This window comes from Citrus sinensis, chromosome 3 (assembly GCF_022201045.2).
Source record: "Citrus sinensis cultivar Valencia sweet orange chromosome 3, DVS_A1.0, whole genome shotgun sequence".
Classification (NCBI taxonomy): Eukaryota; Viridiplantae; Streptophyta; class Magnoliopsida; order Sapindales; family Rutaceae; genus Citrus; species Citrus sinensis.
This window is the reverse complement of record NC_068558.1, coordinates 23,757,165-23,773,696: the sequence shown is the minus strand read 5'-3', so window position 1 is coordinate 23,773,696 and position 16,532 is coordinate 23,757,165. Positions and strand designations below refer to the sequence as shown.

General features: G+C 35.4%; 3 protein-coding genes across 23 annotated transcripts; 1 reads left to right on the top strand and 2 right to left on the bottom strand.

Moving 5' to 3' along the window:
* Nucleotides 1-1,619: 1,619 nt before the first annotated feature.
* LOC127900666 (protein FAR1-RELATED SEQUENCE 5-like) lies at nucleotides 1,620-4,247 on the top strand. Its single transcript, XM_052435854.1, has one exon. The coding sequence runs from the start codon at nucleotides 1,620-1,622 to the stop codon at nucleotides 4,245-4,247; it is 2,628 nt and encodes an 875-aa protein (XP_052291814.1).
* Nucleotides 4,248-4,395: 148 nt separating this feature from the next.
* On the bottom strand, nucleotides 4,396-7,235 carry LOC127898572 (uncharacterized). Its single transcript, XM_052437982.1, has 8 exons — nucleotides 6,926-7,235; nucleotides 6,611-6,804; nucleotides 6,380-6,464; nucleotides 6,122-6,214; nucleotides 5,770-5,871; nucleotides 5,533-5,670; nucleotides 5,179-5,367; nucleotides 4,396-5,067 (listed from the first exon to the last, which is right to left on the bottom strand). Exons 1-8 carry the CDS (start codon nucleotides 7,067-7,069, stop codon nucleotides 4,855-4,857), a joined length of 1,158 nt encoding a protein of 385 aa, XP_052293942.1. The 5' UTR covers nucleotides 7,070-7,235; the 3' UTR covers nucleotides 4,396-4,854.
* LOC102606627 (tubulin-folding cofactor C) lies at nucleotides 7,234-15,196 on the bottom strand. Of its 21 annotated transcripts, none has more exons than XM_052437970.1 (9): nucleotides 15,008-15,196; nucleotides 11,846-12,113; nucleotides 9,554-10,036; nucleotides 9,295-9,427; nucleotides 8,763-8,885; nucleotides 8,629-8,686; nucleotides 7,835-8,539; nucleotides 7,596-7,733; nucleotides 7,234-7,401 (listed from the first exon to the last, which is right to left on the bottom strand). In XM_052437970.1, the coding sequence occupies exons 5-9, from the start codon at nucleotides 8,876-8,878 to the stop codon at nucleotides 7,243-7,245; spliced, it is 1,176 nt and encodes a 391-aa protein (XP_052293930.1). In that variant the 5' UTR covers nucleotides 8,879-8,885; nucleotides 9,295-9,427; nucleotides 9,554-10,036; nucleotides 11,846-12,113; nucleotides 15,008-15,196; the 3' UTR covers nucleotides 7,234-7,242. The 21 variants fall into 21 exon arrangements, 19 of the variants coding, with proteins under 19 accessions (XP_052293930.1, XP_052293928.1, XP_052293929.1 ...); XM_052437968.1 differs by having other exon boundaries at nucleotides 8,763-8,880; XM_052437969.1 differs by having other exon boundaries at nucleotides 8,763-8,880; nucleotides 9,295-9,416.
* Nucleotides 15,197-16,532: the final 1,336 nt, after the last annotated feature.

Genomic DNA, 16,532 nt, shown 5'->3' with positions numbered 1-16,532 from the left:
TACATTAGCAGTATATTATAATAATTATAATAAAATTATACAACATTTGGTAATTGGTATTATCCTGTACTGCATTAATTTTGTACTAAAATTAAACTAAAATTATTTAAATTTATTATTAATTATATTAAATTATTATTTGCATAATTATTTTTACATAAATATAATATGATATAATAAAATAATATTATAGTATAATTTATTTTTTTTATTTTTATTATAATTAATAAAAATAAAAAAAAATAATTAAAATATATGTAATGCTTAATTAAGGCAAAATAATAATAATGACAGTGGTATTATTTAATAGTCAAAACAAAAAAAAATTATAAAGTTTAATGATGATGACGACGACGACGACAACATTAATATAAATATAATAATTAGAATAATAAGATTAATAAATTTATTAATATTAATAAAATAATAATTCAATAATAATTCAGTAATAAATTTAATATATTTTAAAAATAGTGACGGTAATAAAATTAATAAATAATAATAATGATAACTGATAAAGCAATTATAACAATTAAAATAATAAATTTTAATAATAATAATATTATAATAATAATAATGACATTAATAAATAATAATAATAACAGTTAAAAAAAATTTCAAAAGTCATTTTATAATTTTATCCAGAGAAAAGGACCTATACTACCCTAAATTTATAACTTATAGTATCTATTCAGTTTTCTTATAAATATAGGGTAGTGTAGTGTAATTGTTGGAAAAAGACAAAATTCCGTGGTACCCTGTAACTGTTGCACGGTAGGCAGACCCCACATGAATTAGTGAGTTGTCAAATGTAAAAAAATTTAAGAAATACAAACTTTTACTATCAATCCCCGTCATTACCCATTCAAAATGTTTCGTTACCGTTTTCCGGCAAGCGTCATACACAAAATCACAGCGAATTGACTGAGAAAAACCAGAAAATTTATTAGAAAAATACTAGCATAATTTTGATAAATTTGCACATATGTAATTTTTTTTTTAATATTGTAAGGAAAGATAAAAAACTTGATCATGGTGAACATAATTGTTTTATTTACTTATAAAATTGTGAATATTTGTACTTGTAAAGGACGAAAATGTTAATAAAGTCAGTGATTTACGCATCATAAGCTTCAGCCCTTGTACTTTAGTTGTGTCAGTCTATAAATTATTATTACGGGTAATATTGTCTTATCAAAGTGAACAGTTAGTCAATAAAAATAAAAACCCCAGATAAATTATGGTACGGGGTCTTTTAAAATTAAAATAAGTTTCCCCATCTACTAGCAACATCCTCAAACCTCAGGGGAAGTTTATAAAAATAACCCAGTTTATTATTTTCTTCGGGAATGATATCACGTGTCTTAGTGGCCAAGGGACGGGGCTGAACTGCTGGGCTGCGATAAGTGAAGGGCTCCCTCGCGTTTTAAAAATCCTTGCACGCGGGAAAAGACACCAACTTGAAGCTTCTTTGTGCCGCCTACCCTATTGAAAGAAGTTTCGTAGAAGGTACTGAAAGCAGAAGAATAAACTTGCGGACAAAACATATTTTAACAGAGGAAGAAAATATCTCAACCACCTGAAATTTGACGTTATCTGATGGTGAACCTATGACCACAATGACTGATTCAGACGAAGGATTGTATGACGGAGATGATATGCAGTACCAGATTAATGTAACTTCCGACGATGAACGCAGCTCAGATGCATCAGCTCACAATGAAGTGGAGACAGACAATGAAGGGGCAGGAATGGTGGCTGAACCGCAGTTGAACATCGAAGGCGACAACCGTGGAGGAAGTGGTCAGTTGGAGAACGATACTCAACAACAGCAGTGTACTGAAGATTGTAGTGAGGCTGAGAGTGCGCTTCCGGAAATGTTAGCAAAAGAATTCGCAAGTGAAGAGGAGGCTGGCATATGCTACCAAGAATATGCAAGGACAGTTGGCTTCGGCATTCGGAAACACAATAAACGCAGAAATGTGAAGGGGAATATCACTGGCAGAACGTGGGTTTGCAGCCGACAGGGATTCAGGGCTGCAAAGCACATGGAAAACAGATGCAGAGGGCGAGAAGCCAAGGCTGTTACAAGGACGGGATGTAGAGCACAATTTCGAGTTATTTACAATGAAGATACTGGCCGATGGGCGTGTAGTTTTCTTCAACGAGTCCACAATCACAACTTAACACCGCCTCAGCTAGTGCACCACATTAGGTCTCACAGAGGAGTGACGGGTCCCGACTTGTCAGCAGCTTTATCATTACATAAAGTGGGCGTGAAGCCATCTCAAATTCACGAGTTTATGGTTGACAGATCAGGAGGTTACGACAAGGTTGGGTATAATAGGAGGGATGTTGAAAATAGGCTGGCTGCCACGAGGCATGCATCGTTGAAAGAATCAGACGCTGAGACATGCCTATCATATCTCGATGGAAGAAAAAGCTCGGATCCGTCATTCTTTTATGACTTCACAATCACTAGTTCCAATCGACTTGGGGACTTGTTTTGGTGCGATGGCGGATCATGCGCAGATTATGCATTATTTGGTGATGTTATTGCATTCGATGCAACTTACAAGACCAATGCATATCGGAAGCCTCTCGTGGTTATTTTGGGGATAAATCACCATCGGCGAACAATTGTATTCGGGTTTGCTCTGTTGTCAGATGAGACAGAACACACGTACACATGGTTGTTAGAGACATTGATGACAGCAATGAACAACAAGCATCCGAGGACAGTTGTAACCGACGGGGACAAAGCAATGCGAAATGCAATAAGCAAGACATTTCCAGAAGCTTCACACAGGTTGTGTTGCTGGCATTTGGTCCGAAATGCTCAAACAAATATTCAAAACCCTGAATTTACAACGGAATTCCGCCGCTGCATGATGAACGCTTACACAAAAGAAGAATTTGACCGAAAATGGAAATTGATGGTGGATAACCATAATGTTGCCGCAAATGAATGGGTTGTTAAGATGTTTGAAGATAGACATATGTGGGCTGAGGCTTATTTGCGTGGAAAGTTTTTTGGGGGAATGCGAAGCACTCAAAGGTCAGAAGGAATGAATGCGTATCTAAACCATTACGTGAATAGAAGGCTCCGATTGATAGAATTTGTTAAACAGATGGACCGACTAATGGATCGACAAAGGGAAGCAGAGGGGAAGGATGACTTTAACAGTTCTGATGGACGTCCTGTTTTGGTTACACATTTAAAGATGTATGAGCAGCAAGCAGCTGAAAAGTTCACAAGGGCCATGTTTCGCCTCGTACGAGAAGAAATCGACAAGGAAGCGTTGTTAACTGCAGAAATGTGTGACCGGGATATAATGTCAACAACGTACAGGGTTAGGCGGTTTGGATCGGTTGGAAAAGAGGTGAAAGTAGTGATTAATGAGACCAGCAAAACCTTATCCTGCACCTGCAAGTTGCTTGAGACAATTGGAATTCCATGCTCGCATTCATTTGTTGTGTGCAAGGCTCAGAATATGACAGAAATTCCAAGTTCGATGATTCTTTCTCGATGGAGTAAAGCTGCAAAGATAAAAGCTCACACTTCGTCCGATATAAGTTGTAATAAATCACATTACATGACGGAGTTGGCTCGTATTGGCCAAATATATGCAGCATGTCGAAGTTTGCTAAGATTCGCTGGATCAAGTTTGGCCGCATACAATGTGGCAATTACAGATATTCACCAGTTGACTTTGAAGTTGCAGGCAATGTCTCACACCGAAGAACCAGCAAGGCAACCTTTAGCGAGGAGAGACACAGTAGTACAAGATCCGGAAGTTGTTCTTACCAAAGGTTTAGTTAAAAAAACGAAGATGGGACAACCACAACAACGAAAATGTAGCAGATGTGGTCAGCGAGGGCACAATGTTAGAAAGTGCAAAAAACGAGGAGGGACAAGACAGCAGCTGGATGACTGTTCAAGCCATTGCATGCAATTTTTTTGTGGTAGTAATGTAATGGGACCAAATGCGACAGACGCAGCAGACACAAACCAGGCGCCGCAACAACCCACACGATACCTTAACGTTATGTCGCGGCAGCAAATAGGAGAAAATGGTAGACAATTTTCTCCTACATCAGAGTCATGGTTCCAGCAATTTTCAGCCAGTACAGCAAGTCAATCAACCGACCCAACTCTAAACACAAGTGCCTTTGCAAGTGTATCCAACTGCATTGCAACCTCATCTTCTACACCAACTAACTACGCCCACATTTGGAATCTGTAAAAGAATATTGGCGCTACTCCAAAAAGATCTAGAGGTTGGGGATTTAATACAACTATTTTTTTGCTCCCACTGTATCCGTTAATTTTGCAACAAAAAAAAAGAATATTTAAGAGGCAGTTGAGAAACAATTTTTATACCTATGCCAAGCTTAAATAAGCACAACTTGCGTAACTTCATTCAATCCCTCGTTGAGTTCAATTACTACATAAAGCATCTTCCTCAGGACTACAACATAAAATGAATATTTCAGTAACTTGGCCAGGCCAAAGTATCAGTATCATATAATATGCAGAATTCAGAGAAGATGTTATTTCAGCTAACAGCATGTACTGATATAATACTCCAGGAACAGCCGTCTTGACAAATTAAAAATTGACGGCAATGTAAACTCATAAATGATTAAGTTCAGTAGTGAGACACTGCGGCATCCACGATGGAAACTTTATTGTTATATGCCAGCAACAAAACATAAGTTGTTTATCACTCACAATTGTCAGTGGTTGATTGTGCTTTTTGGAATGATGAACTGCAACTGTCAAACCCAGTAATTTTTTCTTTTCGGAAAGCATGGATGCACTTATACAATAGAACGTCAAATCAAATGCAGCTAATGGCAGCGACCATGCCCCATTTGGCTCGCACACCGAAGCTGTCGTACGCGCTTCTTTTCAATCGCTTCATAAATTGAATGGGCTTCATCGTCAACACGCGATCGATGCTTCTCAGCCTTCAAACGAACATTGTCCTTCAAACAGTTGAAACTGTATGTCACGAGATCTATCAGAATGCGTGCCCTCTCACTATCTGAATCAAACTTTATCTGAATGAAATGAACAAACACACTAAGTACAAGGCAGCAAAAATTGAATGGATACATAATTAATATTAACGGCCTGGGTTATAGCATTGAACAGTTAAAAATGTTACGCACCTCTGCCTCCGAAAGGCATGACCACATTTTATGTCTCTCCATCATCAACATAACATATAGTGCACAATCAGATTCGTTACGTATACTGGCCTGCCTGGTACAAAGCTGGATTACGAACTCGCTCATGTTTAACCTTCCCGATAAACAATTTGAGCCACAATGTTGCAACGCCATCTCAATGAATTGTAACTGCAGGAACATCCGTCAATCGATAGATTGCAGTAATAACAATAGTAATATTTGACACTTCCTTTTAAAACAAAGGAGGATTATTTACAACAACAATGGTTCGTTTATAAGTAATTTTTTTTGGCAACAAAGTACACTCGATTGGCATCTACATTGGTAACTCACCGCTCGTTTGCATTCAACAACGAACATTTGTGACTTCATTGCAGTGGGCAGTGGATCCCATATCTCCACCCGCATTTCGTATATTAATACAACCAATAAGTACCAGTGTGTAAAACCATGGTTCACCGGGACAAAAATCTATTGATGATTGCAATACCAGGGTGAAATAAACTGACAGATAACATCAAAATTAACTAAAAACGAGGTTTGCTGATTGCTTAAGTAAAAAATGCTTACTTGCTTACACGAACCAATATTCGCCAGGTATAAATCACCACTGATAAATTGTTTAATACCAAAAGTAAGGTCTGTGGGGTCCCCACTGATGTTATCGTGCAACTGTACAGTTTATAGAACATCAACGCTATCACAGCCGAAACTAAAATTATAGGCAATGGAAATAGTGGGTTGCCAAACTTGAATAACAAATATTTGTAATGCTCTAGTTAAATGTAATTACAAGAACAATATCTCAACTTACATGCATAGTAAACAGATGCACCATATTGAATGAACACACGAAATTTTATGTTAAACTGTCCCTTAGGGGATAAAATTTTAATATTGCAATATAACACAAAGTCCTTACAGCAGAATACGCTGGCAGAAAAAGGCTGAAATTACTGTTTCCCACGTTTACACTCGCATTCGCAGATAACAATTCTGAGACAGCAGAAACAATCTGAAAAGTACGAGTATTAACACTTGCATGTAAGGGGTATTCACTTCATTCAACATATAAACAAATAACAAAAACGTCAAGCCCCATTAAATTCCAAGAGCAATCATTATAAAATGTGTATGTATTATTCATACAAGTACAGCACTTGACAGAAGGTGGTTGTACCTTCACATTGATTGTACTTCTAGGAGAGAGAGACATAATATCATGTCTGCTGATGCAATTGAAGTTCGTCTTAAAAACTATTTCCCTGCAACGGAAAATCTATCATGCAGACATTTTTGCCATAATTATTGATTTCCTACAATTAAGTCCGTTTATTCGAAGCTCAAACACAATCAAGTAACTTTTTATATGAATGCCAGTACTAATTCAACGACATAAGTAATACGTTACCCCTTATTCAAATTTTCATCCATGCAGAAGTTAATCAACATCTCGTCATCAGTACTCAAAGGTCTTTGCATCACATATGGTCCAACCCGATAACGTGCTCTGCCAGCACCTATCTGATTAAGTGGTGACTTTGGATGGACTACATTCCCAGTCTTTTTATTCGGTTCTGAACACTTCTGCACCACAGCAGGCTCCTGCAACATATTTTCCTCATAATAATTACAAAATTATAAAACATAAATTACATTCGGTTAACCAAAAACAACTAAAAGAAGATGCAAATTTCAGATTTAACTTTTATTAGTTACAGATAACCTCAATCCTTATGTTACTATGCAAGCTTTCACTGCATGGTGGGGACGTCTGAGTCTCCATGACAAAATCTGCTACATCAATTAAATCCATATGTTGTGCATCTTCACAAACATCTTTTTCCTTGATTTCATTATTCTGGTACATACTGCCACTTGCTGCACTTTTGTACAATTGCTTACTCTCACAGTTGGTGCAAACTCCCTCTCCTTTGGTTGCATCACTCCAGTCCTTCCCCTTATCGTTATTGCCATGGTTACTGCGGCACGATCCATCCGTCTTTAAATTTTCAACATATCCTGATGGCCTACTTGATATCACTACTGCCTTATCCAATTACTAACTGACTTTATTTTCGTCATTCCCGGGGCTGTTGTCATCTGTCTAACATCCGAGTCTCTAAAATCTTCTTCCACAGCCATACTGCATCCATCTGACCTTGAGTTCGCCTTTATTACAGATGCAGCACAGACTCGTATCTAGTAAAACAATTTTACAAGTACGAAGTTATAAGTAAAGTGCTGAACCAAATATATATGTAACATCCAACTACAATAAATGTAAAGCAAGGACATATTGAAAAGCAGTATTCATGGATCGCACGTTTTTCATTGTAAGCATATTATTTGCTTTCATAGAATCCCACAAATTTACAATTCCTTTTTCAGATTACCTCATCGCTACTATAACCACCTTTATTCTCTATCCATTTCATCAACCGCTTTATCTCATCTACGTTCCACAAGGCCAGGGGACACATAGACCTGTCTCTTTGTACTTTTCCATACACTATAGAATTAAAATAAAGCATCTGGAATAAACAAAAACAACAATGCAAATTATAGTCAGTTACTCAACTGAACAAAGTGAAGGAAAATATTGACACTATATCATTCCAAGATGCGATATCACCTCTAAGTACAAAAGACAGCCGCCTATGTATGCCAATTTCTCTTCCTTGTACCTAGTAATGCCTTCAAGAAATTTATGAAAACAAAATGTGGCCCAATTCCTCTTCTGGATACAGTTCACATCTTTCAAAGAAAATAAGAAATTACAACTTATGTGTACTCCACCAGGGGGACATAGAACAGTATATAGAGTAAACAACATAAATGTGACTTTGAACCTATCATCGGCTGCCGTCGAATTACTCAACATTTCTGCCAATTTCTTGATGTTGATTCCTGTAGATGATGCACTGAACATCTTTACATATGATTCAACTTCTTTGATGTCACCCTGTAATCTTAAAGGCATGCCCCCATCTATTAATCCCATGACATGACCAAAGCTATTAGCACTGAGCTCTACCTCATTACCATTCAAAACTACAACGCGCCTACATACATCAATCCTATCTACCAACCAACCACAAAGCTTCCTTTTCAGCCTACCACTATTCAACTCAAGCACGCTCCCCATACCCATTTCACATACAGCTGCTCTTTGTTCATCAGATAGATTTGTAACAGCTGCTGCCAATCTGTCTGGTGCACATCGTGTAAAATATGTGTTAGTTGCTTCCCCTTTGACTGCTTGTTCGACTCGGACTTTGTACTTCCATTTCATCTTTGGTGGTAAATTTTTAAATGACGTCGCAATTTCCCTTCGAACCTGCAGTTAATAGAAACACACAGACATACACCTTATTGCCAATTAAAAAGGTGTTGCGGTACACTAAATTTTATTTCCATTTAACGCACCTCTCTTGTAATGCTGGTGTTTGCATCTGTTGCCTTCATTTTACGCACAGTTGCACCACTGAAAGTAACTCAAATCATTTCCAATCCACTCGTCATTGATAAAATTTAGTTATTCGGATAGTAAACATACTTACAAATAGCTGATGAATCCATAATGGGTATTACGTTCTATTGTTCGATTGCCTTCCATATCTTCGTTCAAGCTGTTTACGTCCCTACATTTTCGCTTGCGAACCTCCCCTACCTTCATTGCTGCACTGAAATTATAAATGAGTGCTTCTAACGAACTGCACCATTCTGATTTTACAGAATTTAATTACAGGGTATGTGTAAAACCACAACAATAAGATCACAGTCTATAAACAGACTTATCTGTAACAACCATGCCACCGTCTACAATGTTAATCAATCATTTTCATAGACTCATTTCGAGGGGCTTCACACATTAAATGCCCATCAACATTCTTGATTTTCTAAGAAACACATTCATGCTAATTGATTCCAACAATCAAATTAACAATTGAACACTAACATCTCATCCATACATTATTGGTGACCAGAAGATAAAACAAAGTTAACAATTTCATTATAAGAACATGCCATAAATGTATGTCCTCATCAATTACCCATATAACTAATTGATACTTACAAAAGATATTTACTTACTAACAAATTTCAATTCATCGTCGAACACTTTTAAGTCCCTCTTGTGCCTTCAAACCGGCAATTAGTGCAGTGAGATTCCTCAAATCAGTCCTCCCTAGTAACATCACATTCTTTGACGACCCCTGTTTACATACTTAATCGAAAATTTTCCCCATTACCACTCGTTTACTGAACTCTTCCACCAACTATTCAACTAACCCTAAAAACGTCTTTTATAAATATTCCAACTAAAACAAATTGCAAGTTTATATCGAATTACCTACTACGTTGGATCATTCGATATGCCCACACTTTCAGCATCAGAAATTCCTTCGAATGCACATGCCGGGAATTTTTTTTTTTTATTTCACCATCGCCTCCCTACAACTGCGCGGACATATTCATGTACACATCAACCGTTTGCTAATATTCCACCAATAATTGCGATCCAGGAATACCAATTTCGTGTGTTCACTTTTTGTCTACAGATTGATTTTCAAATGAAATCGCTGAAACGGTATGTCGTAGATCAAAGATCCTGAAATGCACGCTCACTATTAGATGGTATTACACTCACCCAAAACCGGCTACAAAGGTTGTCAGTTCTCGCGGCCTTTCTCCAATAATTAATTTAAACCGTTGGATTGAACGAGTAACCATCCAATGGCTTCACAGAATAAAGACAAAAAACTGTGGCACCGTGTCACTGTGGCACCACAGGATGACCCCAACAATTTACCAAATGTTTGTCACATGAGCTGATCTGAAAAAACAGAACAAAAAATCAAAAGATAAATGAGTTTGGCTCTTCAACATCAAATCAACTCAAACATGACATGATAAAAGTAAAAAACTTTCTTGTGTTATTGGTGTTGGTTCAATCCCATGCCTATCTCATTTATGTAGTGTTTATTTTTTGGAGTAGGAGTGAGGAGAGTAAATTTCTCATATTTCAGTGTTTACTTATAAATTTTAAGGAGAATATAAATCTCATTTCACTTGCCCTATCTAATTTTGAAGTGGGGAGTGAGATTCTCACTCTCATGGAGGAGGTGGGAGTGGGAATCTACTCCCTTGTCTTCCCTTTTTATCCTTATATTTAGTAAAATAAAATAAATAATATTATATTTATTTAAATGATATTTATTTTATTTTATAAATTATATTTATTAAAAATAATAATATGAAACATATTTAAATAAAATATTATTATATTTAGTTAAAAATAATAACTTACATTGATTCTAAGTCAAATTACTTAAAAATAATATTATTATACTCATAGTGAATTAATAATATGATTATATATTATCGAAATTATAATATTATTATATTTATTTAAAAATAATAATATTATATTAATTTAATATTAATAATATTATATTAATTTAATATTAATAATTAATAATAATAAATATTTATTCTAAGAAAATATTAATTTTGTATTATATTATTAATAATAATGTTTCATTTGTGTTGCTTTTATTAATATTTTTTTATTTACATAATTAAAATTAAAATTAATAAAAAATTGTGATTTACATAATTAAGAATATTAATAATTATTATTAATTTACAAATATAATAAAATAAATATTTTATTTTTCAAATATATTTTTATTAATTTTGTAATTAAAAATTATAATTCTTTAAATAAGAGTAAAAATATAATTTGAAACCATTTACTTCCAATCCAAGACAATGTAAACACATAAATTAAATTCTAATTTCAATTCCATACTCTCGTCCTAGTGTAAGTAAACAACATATTCCCGCTTCTACTTTACACTCGTAATCCTAGGATTCTCAGTCCTTAGGATTCTCACACCAATCTAAAATGTAAATGCTACCTTAATGCTGAGGATGAAAAGTTACAAAATTTTATAAACACTAATTATAGTTAGTTTATAAATTAATTTGATTCACCACTTATATGATGAAAAACTTATAATATGTTTATTAATTTTATAAAATTTATTATTTAAAATTTTTACTTACTACGTACTATTAACCTTAATTTCATAATTAATTTTTTTAAGAGATCGATAACTTTTTAAATTATAACACCTCAATATTAAATAAGACCGACACATCCCGTTTAGGAATCACCACCACGACATTGATGGCGAGCATTGTAATTGTAATCCCTACACTCACAAAAGCAAATTCCTTTTAATCTAGAGGAAAGCAAAAATTAAACAAAATTGCAAAATCGTATAAACCATATAACCTAACAAAAAATAAGTAGGCCAACAAGACGAATCTCTAAACAACTAGAAAACACTCAACAGACTAAATTCAGTTCACCGTTTCCCTGCAAACTCAAAACAACGATTTCAGACCAATGCCAAATTTGATTCATCAAATCTCCATTTCTAAATAGAATTTGTCATATTCAACCAGTGTCTCAAAATGCTCTGAAGCAATAATACCAAACTACTAATCTTTATCACTGCCAACTATTCGGTTGGTATGTTGTTTACCATTCATTAAGTTTTGGACCACAGCCAACACTTACCAAATAATTTGAAGGACAAAGGAATATACCATGACCAGCATCCTGAAGACTCACCTTTGTACTAGAACTGGCCAATTGCTGTGATTTGTGTTGGAGCCGCCTCTTTGTTTTCCACTAGGGTGCCTCAGGGAGGACCACAGGGCTTTTACGAGCGATGGTGACCGGAGGAAGCAGAAACTGGAAGTTGTCTACTGTTCACACAATGGTTTGGCCCAGGTCATTGTAGTGGAAGATAAATGACTGCACAGTATATTGAATAGGAAGCAGGTCATCACACTGCTGTGGGTGCCAACATGCCTGTCTCTTTGCTGCTGCAGCATTCCTGAAACATCATCAACCCCCACCACAGACTTCACTGCCACTAGTTAAGTCAGAAACAAAAAGTTCCGTTGTATAGGTCAATCACTAAATTGACAGGTCGCCAAGCAAACGTTAATAACCCGATATTATTGACAAATTATTTTCAAGTCCCCTTCTGCTTTCTTCCCCAAAGAATCTTATACTAGCAACAAGTTGACTTCTACCATCACATTGCCAATGAACTCCATTGGATAAGTGCAAATCAATGGGATTACCTTCTTTCCATTTATTATTGAGGCATAACTTAGGTTATGAAAATATATACCTAAATAAAGCTCACACAACGCTTGCTAATAATTCTCTTATCCAGAAGCTGTTTGTCTTTACAGTAGGCATTGGCAACAGTTACAACCAAAACACGTTTCATAAACTAAAATAGAGCACACAGTAAACAATTGCTGTCAACACAGAAAAGAATGCAAAATCATAGCCCAAAAATGAAGATTCGGAAATCAATATAACTGATAAAAAGTCATGCAGAGCAAGGGAAGACCTAATTCAATTCGACGTGCTAAGAGATGGTGTAAGCTGCAAGCTCCAGAAAAGTCTTGGTAAACATATCCCAATGCAAGAAATACTTTAGCATTGAAAATGTCGGCAATGCTGGCTACTGTAACAGAATTTTTGGAGGTCTTTACAATATTTCTTCTAACTTAATCATATTTATCTCAATAAATAAATTGTGATACAATTGTTATGACAATTTTTTTTTATCAGTTGATAGTTTGGAATATACTAAATAGTCATTCTACTTGGTTGATTCTCATGAGGAATGATGAGTCATGACTGCTATGATTTGAGCTGATTATTATCTTCTTTAAGTTTTAAAATTTCTAGCCAAAAAAAATTTTAAAAAAAAGGATGAGTAAAAGACGCTTTTTCTGTTACTGTTTCCTTAGTTTTCAGCTGACAAGCAGCAATAAACCCAATTGTTCACCATTCACACTGTTTTTATAGGGAGAGAAGAAAGCATTTATGTAGAGTACTTTGCAAGTGTATAATCTTTACTACATATACATGCAGCCGTATGGACTCAAATTGAAAAACTACAATTTCAATATTCTTGCGAGAAGCTAGAACTCTAAAACTCCAAAAAAAAAAAGGAGCAGTTCAGTTAGATAAGCATTACAATTGGCTACAACATCAGCAGTACTAATCACTCAAATTGTGCCAGCTGTGTTTAATGTAAGTCCTTCAGTCTCCAGAAGAAGTTTAACTTTTAAGTTTAACAGAATACGCATGCAAAAACTATATAAGTTTGTGAAGTTAAAACATGAGCCAGGTGCAGTGACGAAAGAAAATAAAAAATGCCCAAACCTGTAAGGTGCAAACATAAGTCAAATATTCATTCTCATATTTCCATAATCCAATCAGAGGAAAAACAACCATTATATTTCATCCAATAAGCTTATATATAACAACATTATTAAAAAAAAAACCAATAACAATAATATCCATCAATACTTTCCATTTCCATTCAGAAGAAACATTAACACAAATGAAAAAAATTATCCCAAAAAAAAAAATCCCAATACAGCATTAAGTTACCTAAATTGTGCCATTCCCACATTCCAGATCCACCAAATCAACAGTCCCAATCCTCTCCTCCTCGGGCAAAACCGACCAGTTGGGACTTTGAACCGCTCTCAACCACTTAAAATCATCCACATTAGCCCAGTTCCCTGTCTCCTCATTCAACCCAGCAACCTCCAAGTCTGCTTCAATTCCCTTATACTTCAAACAATAAGGCGCAAATCTTACTTCATTACTATCCTCAATGATAGGCCGACTCCTGACCCTCAGATAAAAATCACTCCTTTTTGCAAAATGAATCCGAATCTGATGCGATACCAAAACCAACAGGCAATTCTCCACTTCCTCAATCAAAATTGAACCCATCACTGGTCCTACATAAACTTTACAATTTTTCAATTGGTTGATAAACAATGCGTTAACACTTCCAACCAGTTTCACCTCACACGAGTCAAGTCCTGATAATGTAAATTCACCTATTTCTGAACCCTTAAAGTTCTTCACTAGTACTTGGCTTTGTTTGTCTCTAAAACCCGGCGAGTCACGAACTGGGAGACTCGTCTTTTTTAACTCTGGCAACGAAACAGTATTACATTCTGTGTCTTGGTTAATAATGTGGGTTTCTTTTTTGACGGGTTTGTTCTTAAATGAGAATTTCTTTTTGGGGACAATATGGGCAGTCAATGTATCAAGATTCTGTCTCAAATCAGAGATTGTTTTGAGAGAGGCTCGGATTTCATAGGAGGGGAGACAGTACGAATTCTCCGCAACGAGTTTTTCGAGGTCCGAGATTGATGATGAGATATCAGTGAGACAAGAAGGATCAGCGGCAGATTCAATTTGGGTGGTGATGGAATTCTTAAAGTCATTGAAGCGGGAGAGAAAAGCGGAGGTGGAGGATGAGTCAGGTGAGTCAGGTTTGCGAGTTTCTAAACGAGTTTGGTGCCGAACTGCGAGTCGGTGGATCATCGACTGGTGTTTCTTCTGTAAGGTTTCGTCGGGGATTTGCCGGTGTGGGGTTTCTTCCCCTTCCATATTTGACATCAACGACTGCAATGAAATGAATTTGCTCACTACAACTAATTGATGAGCAGGATCTACCTTGTGCATTACTTCATTTTTATCTAGTGTTTCATGCTTCTCAATTTACGTGCGATCAGATTAGTGAAAAAAAAAAATTGAATGATATTTTCATTATGTGCATTTTACATAAATAATAAACAATAAACATGAATACGGTGGCTGGAAAATTTCAAACAGAAACAATCAACAATTTAAAAAAAAAAATGAAAGCTGGAAAAGTTGCAACAAGAAAGGGCTTACCGGAAATGACAACAAAAGAGCGCCGGAAGCAGCTGATGGTGGATTAAAATCGGCGGCGGCGCGTGGATGGTGAGGCCGTCTGTCTCGGTCCGGTGGTGATGGTGAAAGCTATTTTGGGCACTTCGTAAATTTTAGGTTTCGGATTTCAACATCAGTCGTGGGAAGGCTTTTCTTTTTTTTGTAATAAATTAATTGGCATTGCAAATTTAAAAATATATATATATATCCAACGGTAAAACAGTTGAATAAAGGTAAATATTAGATAGGTACTCATATTTTTCTTAAATATAAAACATATCCATTTAAATTAGGATTCTATCAAAGACCCCCCACAGCTTAACATTAAGCATGAACTTTTTTTTTTACAATACATTAACCATAAACTTGGGTGGGCTATTTCAACTTAAATTTTCAACTTCAAATTATTCCATTAATATATCATGTGTGTCATGTACAATAGAATGGCTTAATGTACTTTATACTGTTGACATTGTAAAGGGCATGATGAATATATGAGCAAAAATTAGGTTAAAATTAAGCACACAATTTGTTAATATTTTTGTAATTAATTTATAAGAAAGTTGCATATTAATTAGAAATGCTGAAATCCCATTCCTAAAAAAATGCACAAAATTATTAACAGATATTCTTGGTTTATCTCAAGATTTCACTGAAGAATCATATTTGTTTCTGGATTATATTTGTCAATTGTTGAAAATTCTCCATTGAGATGTCAAACAACATTTCACCATTCGCGGCAAAACCCAAGTTGAATTTCATTTCATAAATGATTTCTGCTCTATTTTTTATTACTTTTTAAAAAGTTTCATTACCTTGTTTTTTTTTTTTCAAAGTCTCATTATCTTGTCCCCCAATTCATTCCATAAAATGCCAACTAAATTCAAATCATACCAGATTTCACTTTAGATTTGACAAGAAAAGGACTCCAATTCACTGGGAATTCTCTAATGTGTTTTCACAATCGTTCAAATGAATTAACAGTGAAGAATTTGGATTCGTTGCATGTTACAAGCATGACAGCTTGGAGAAAAGATGAGACTGAATACATATATCTGTTTTATTTTTATCCTCAAATTAGATAGAAAACATTATTCATGTCAAGGAATGGAATGGTAACAAAGATGCCCAAGATATGCTGACTGTTCTAGCAATTTGATCAAATAGAAGATAATACATTTTCCCAACCCAAGCGGAGAAACTTTGGGTTATATGCCAATCAAACAAATTGCAAAAAATAAATGGTATTAGGCACTAAACGAACAGGGTGCCCTGGAAGTCACCCACGCATCGCATCTTGTGGGTTACTCATTTTTTCTTCCCTAAGATATTCATGAACGTCTCCGTTTGACAGGTCGTTGTTCAAGGCTTCTAAGGAAAAGCTTTACTCTGAGCTATTTTCTAGTTGAAATTTCATGTCAGGAATTATCAAGTTGAATTCCTCTCAGCTATTTTCTCCTAGAATCATGACTCCCCACAAATAACACGTGCCCTCTTTTGAAACTCG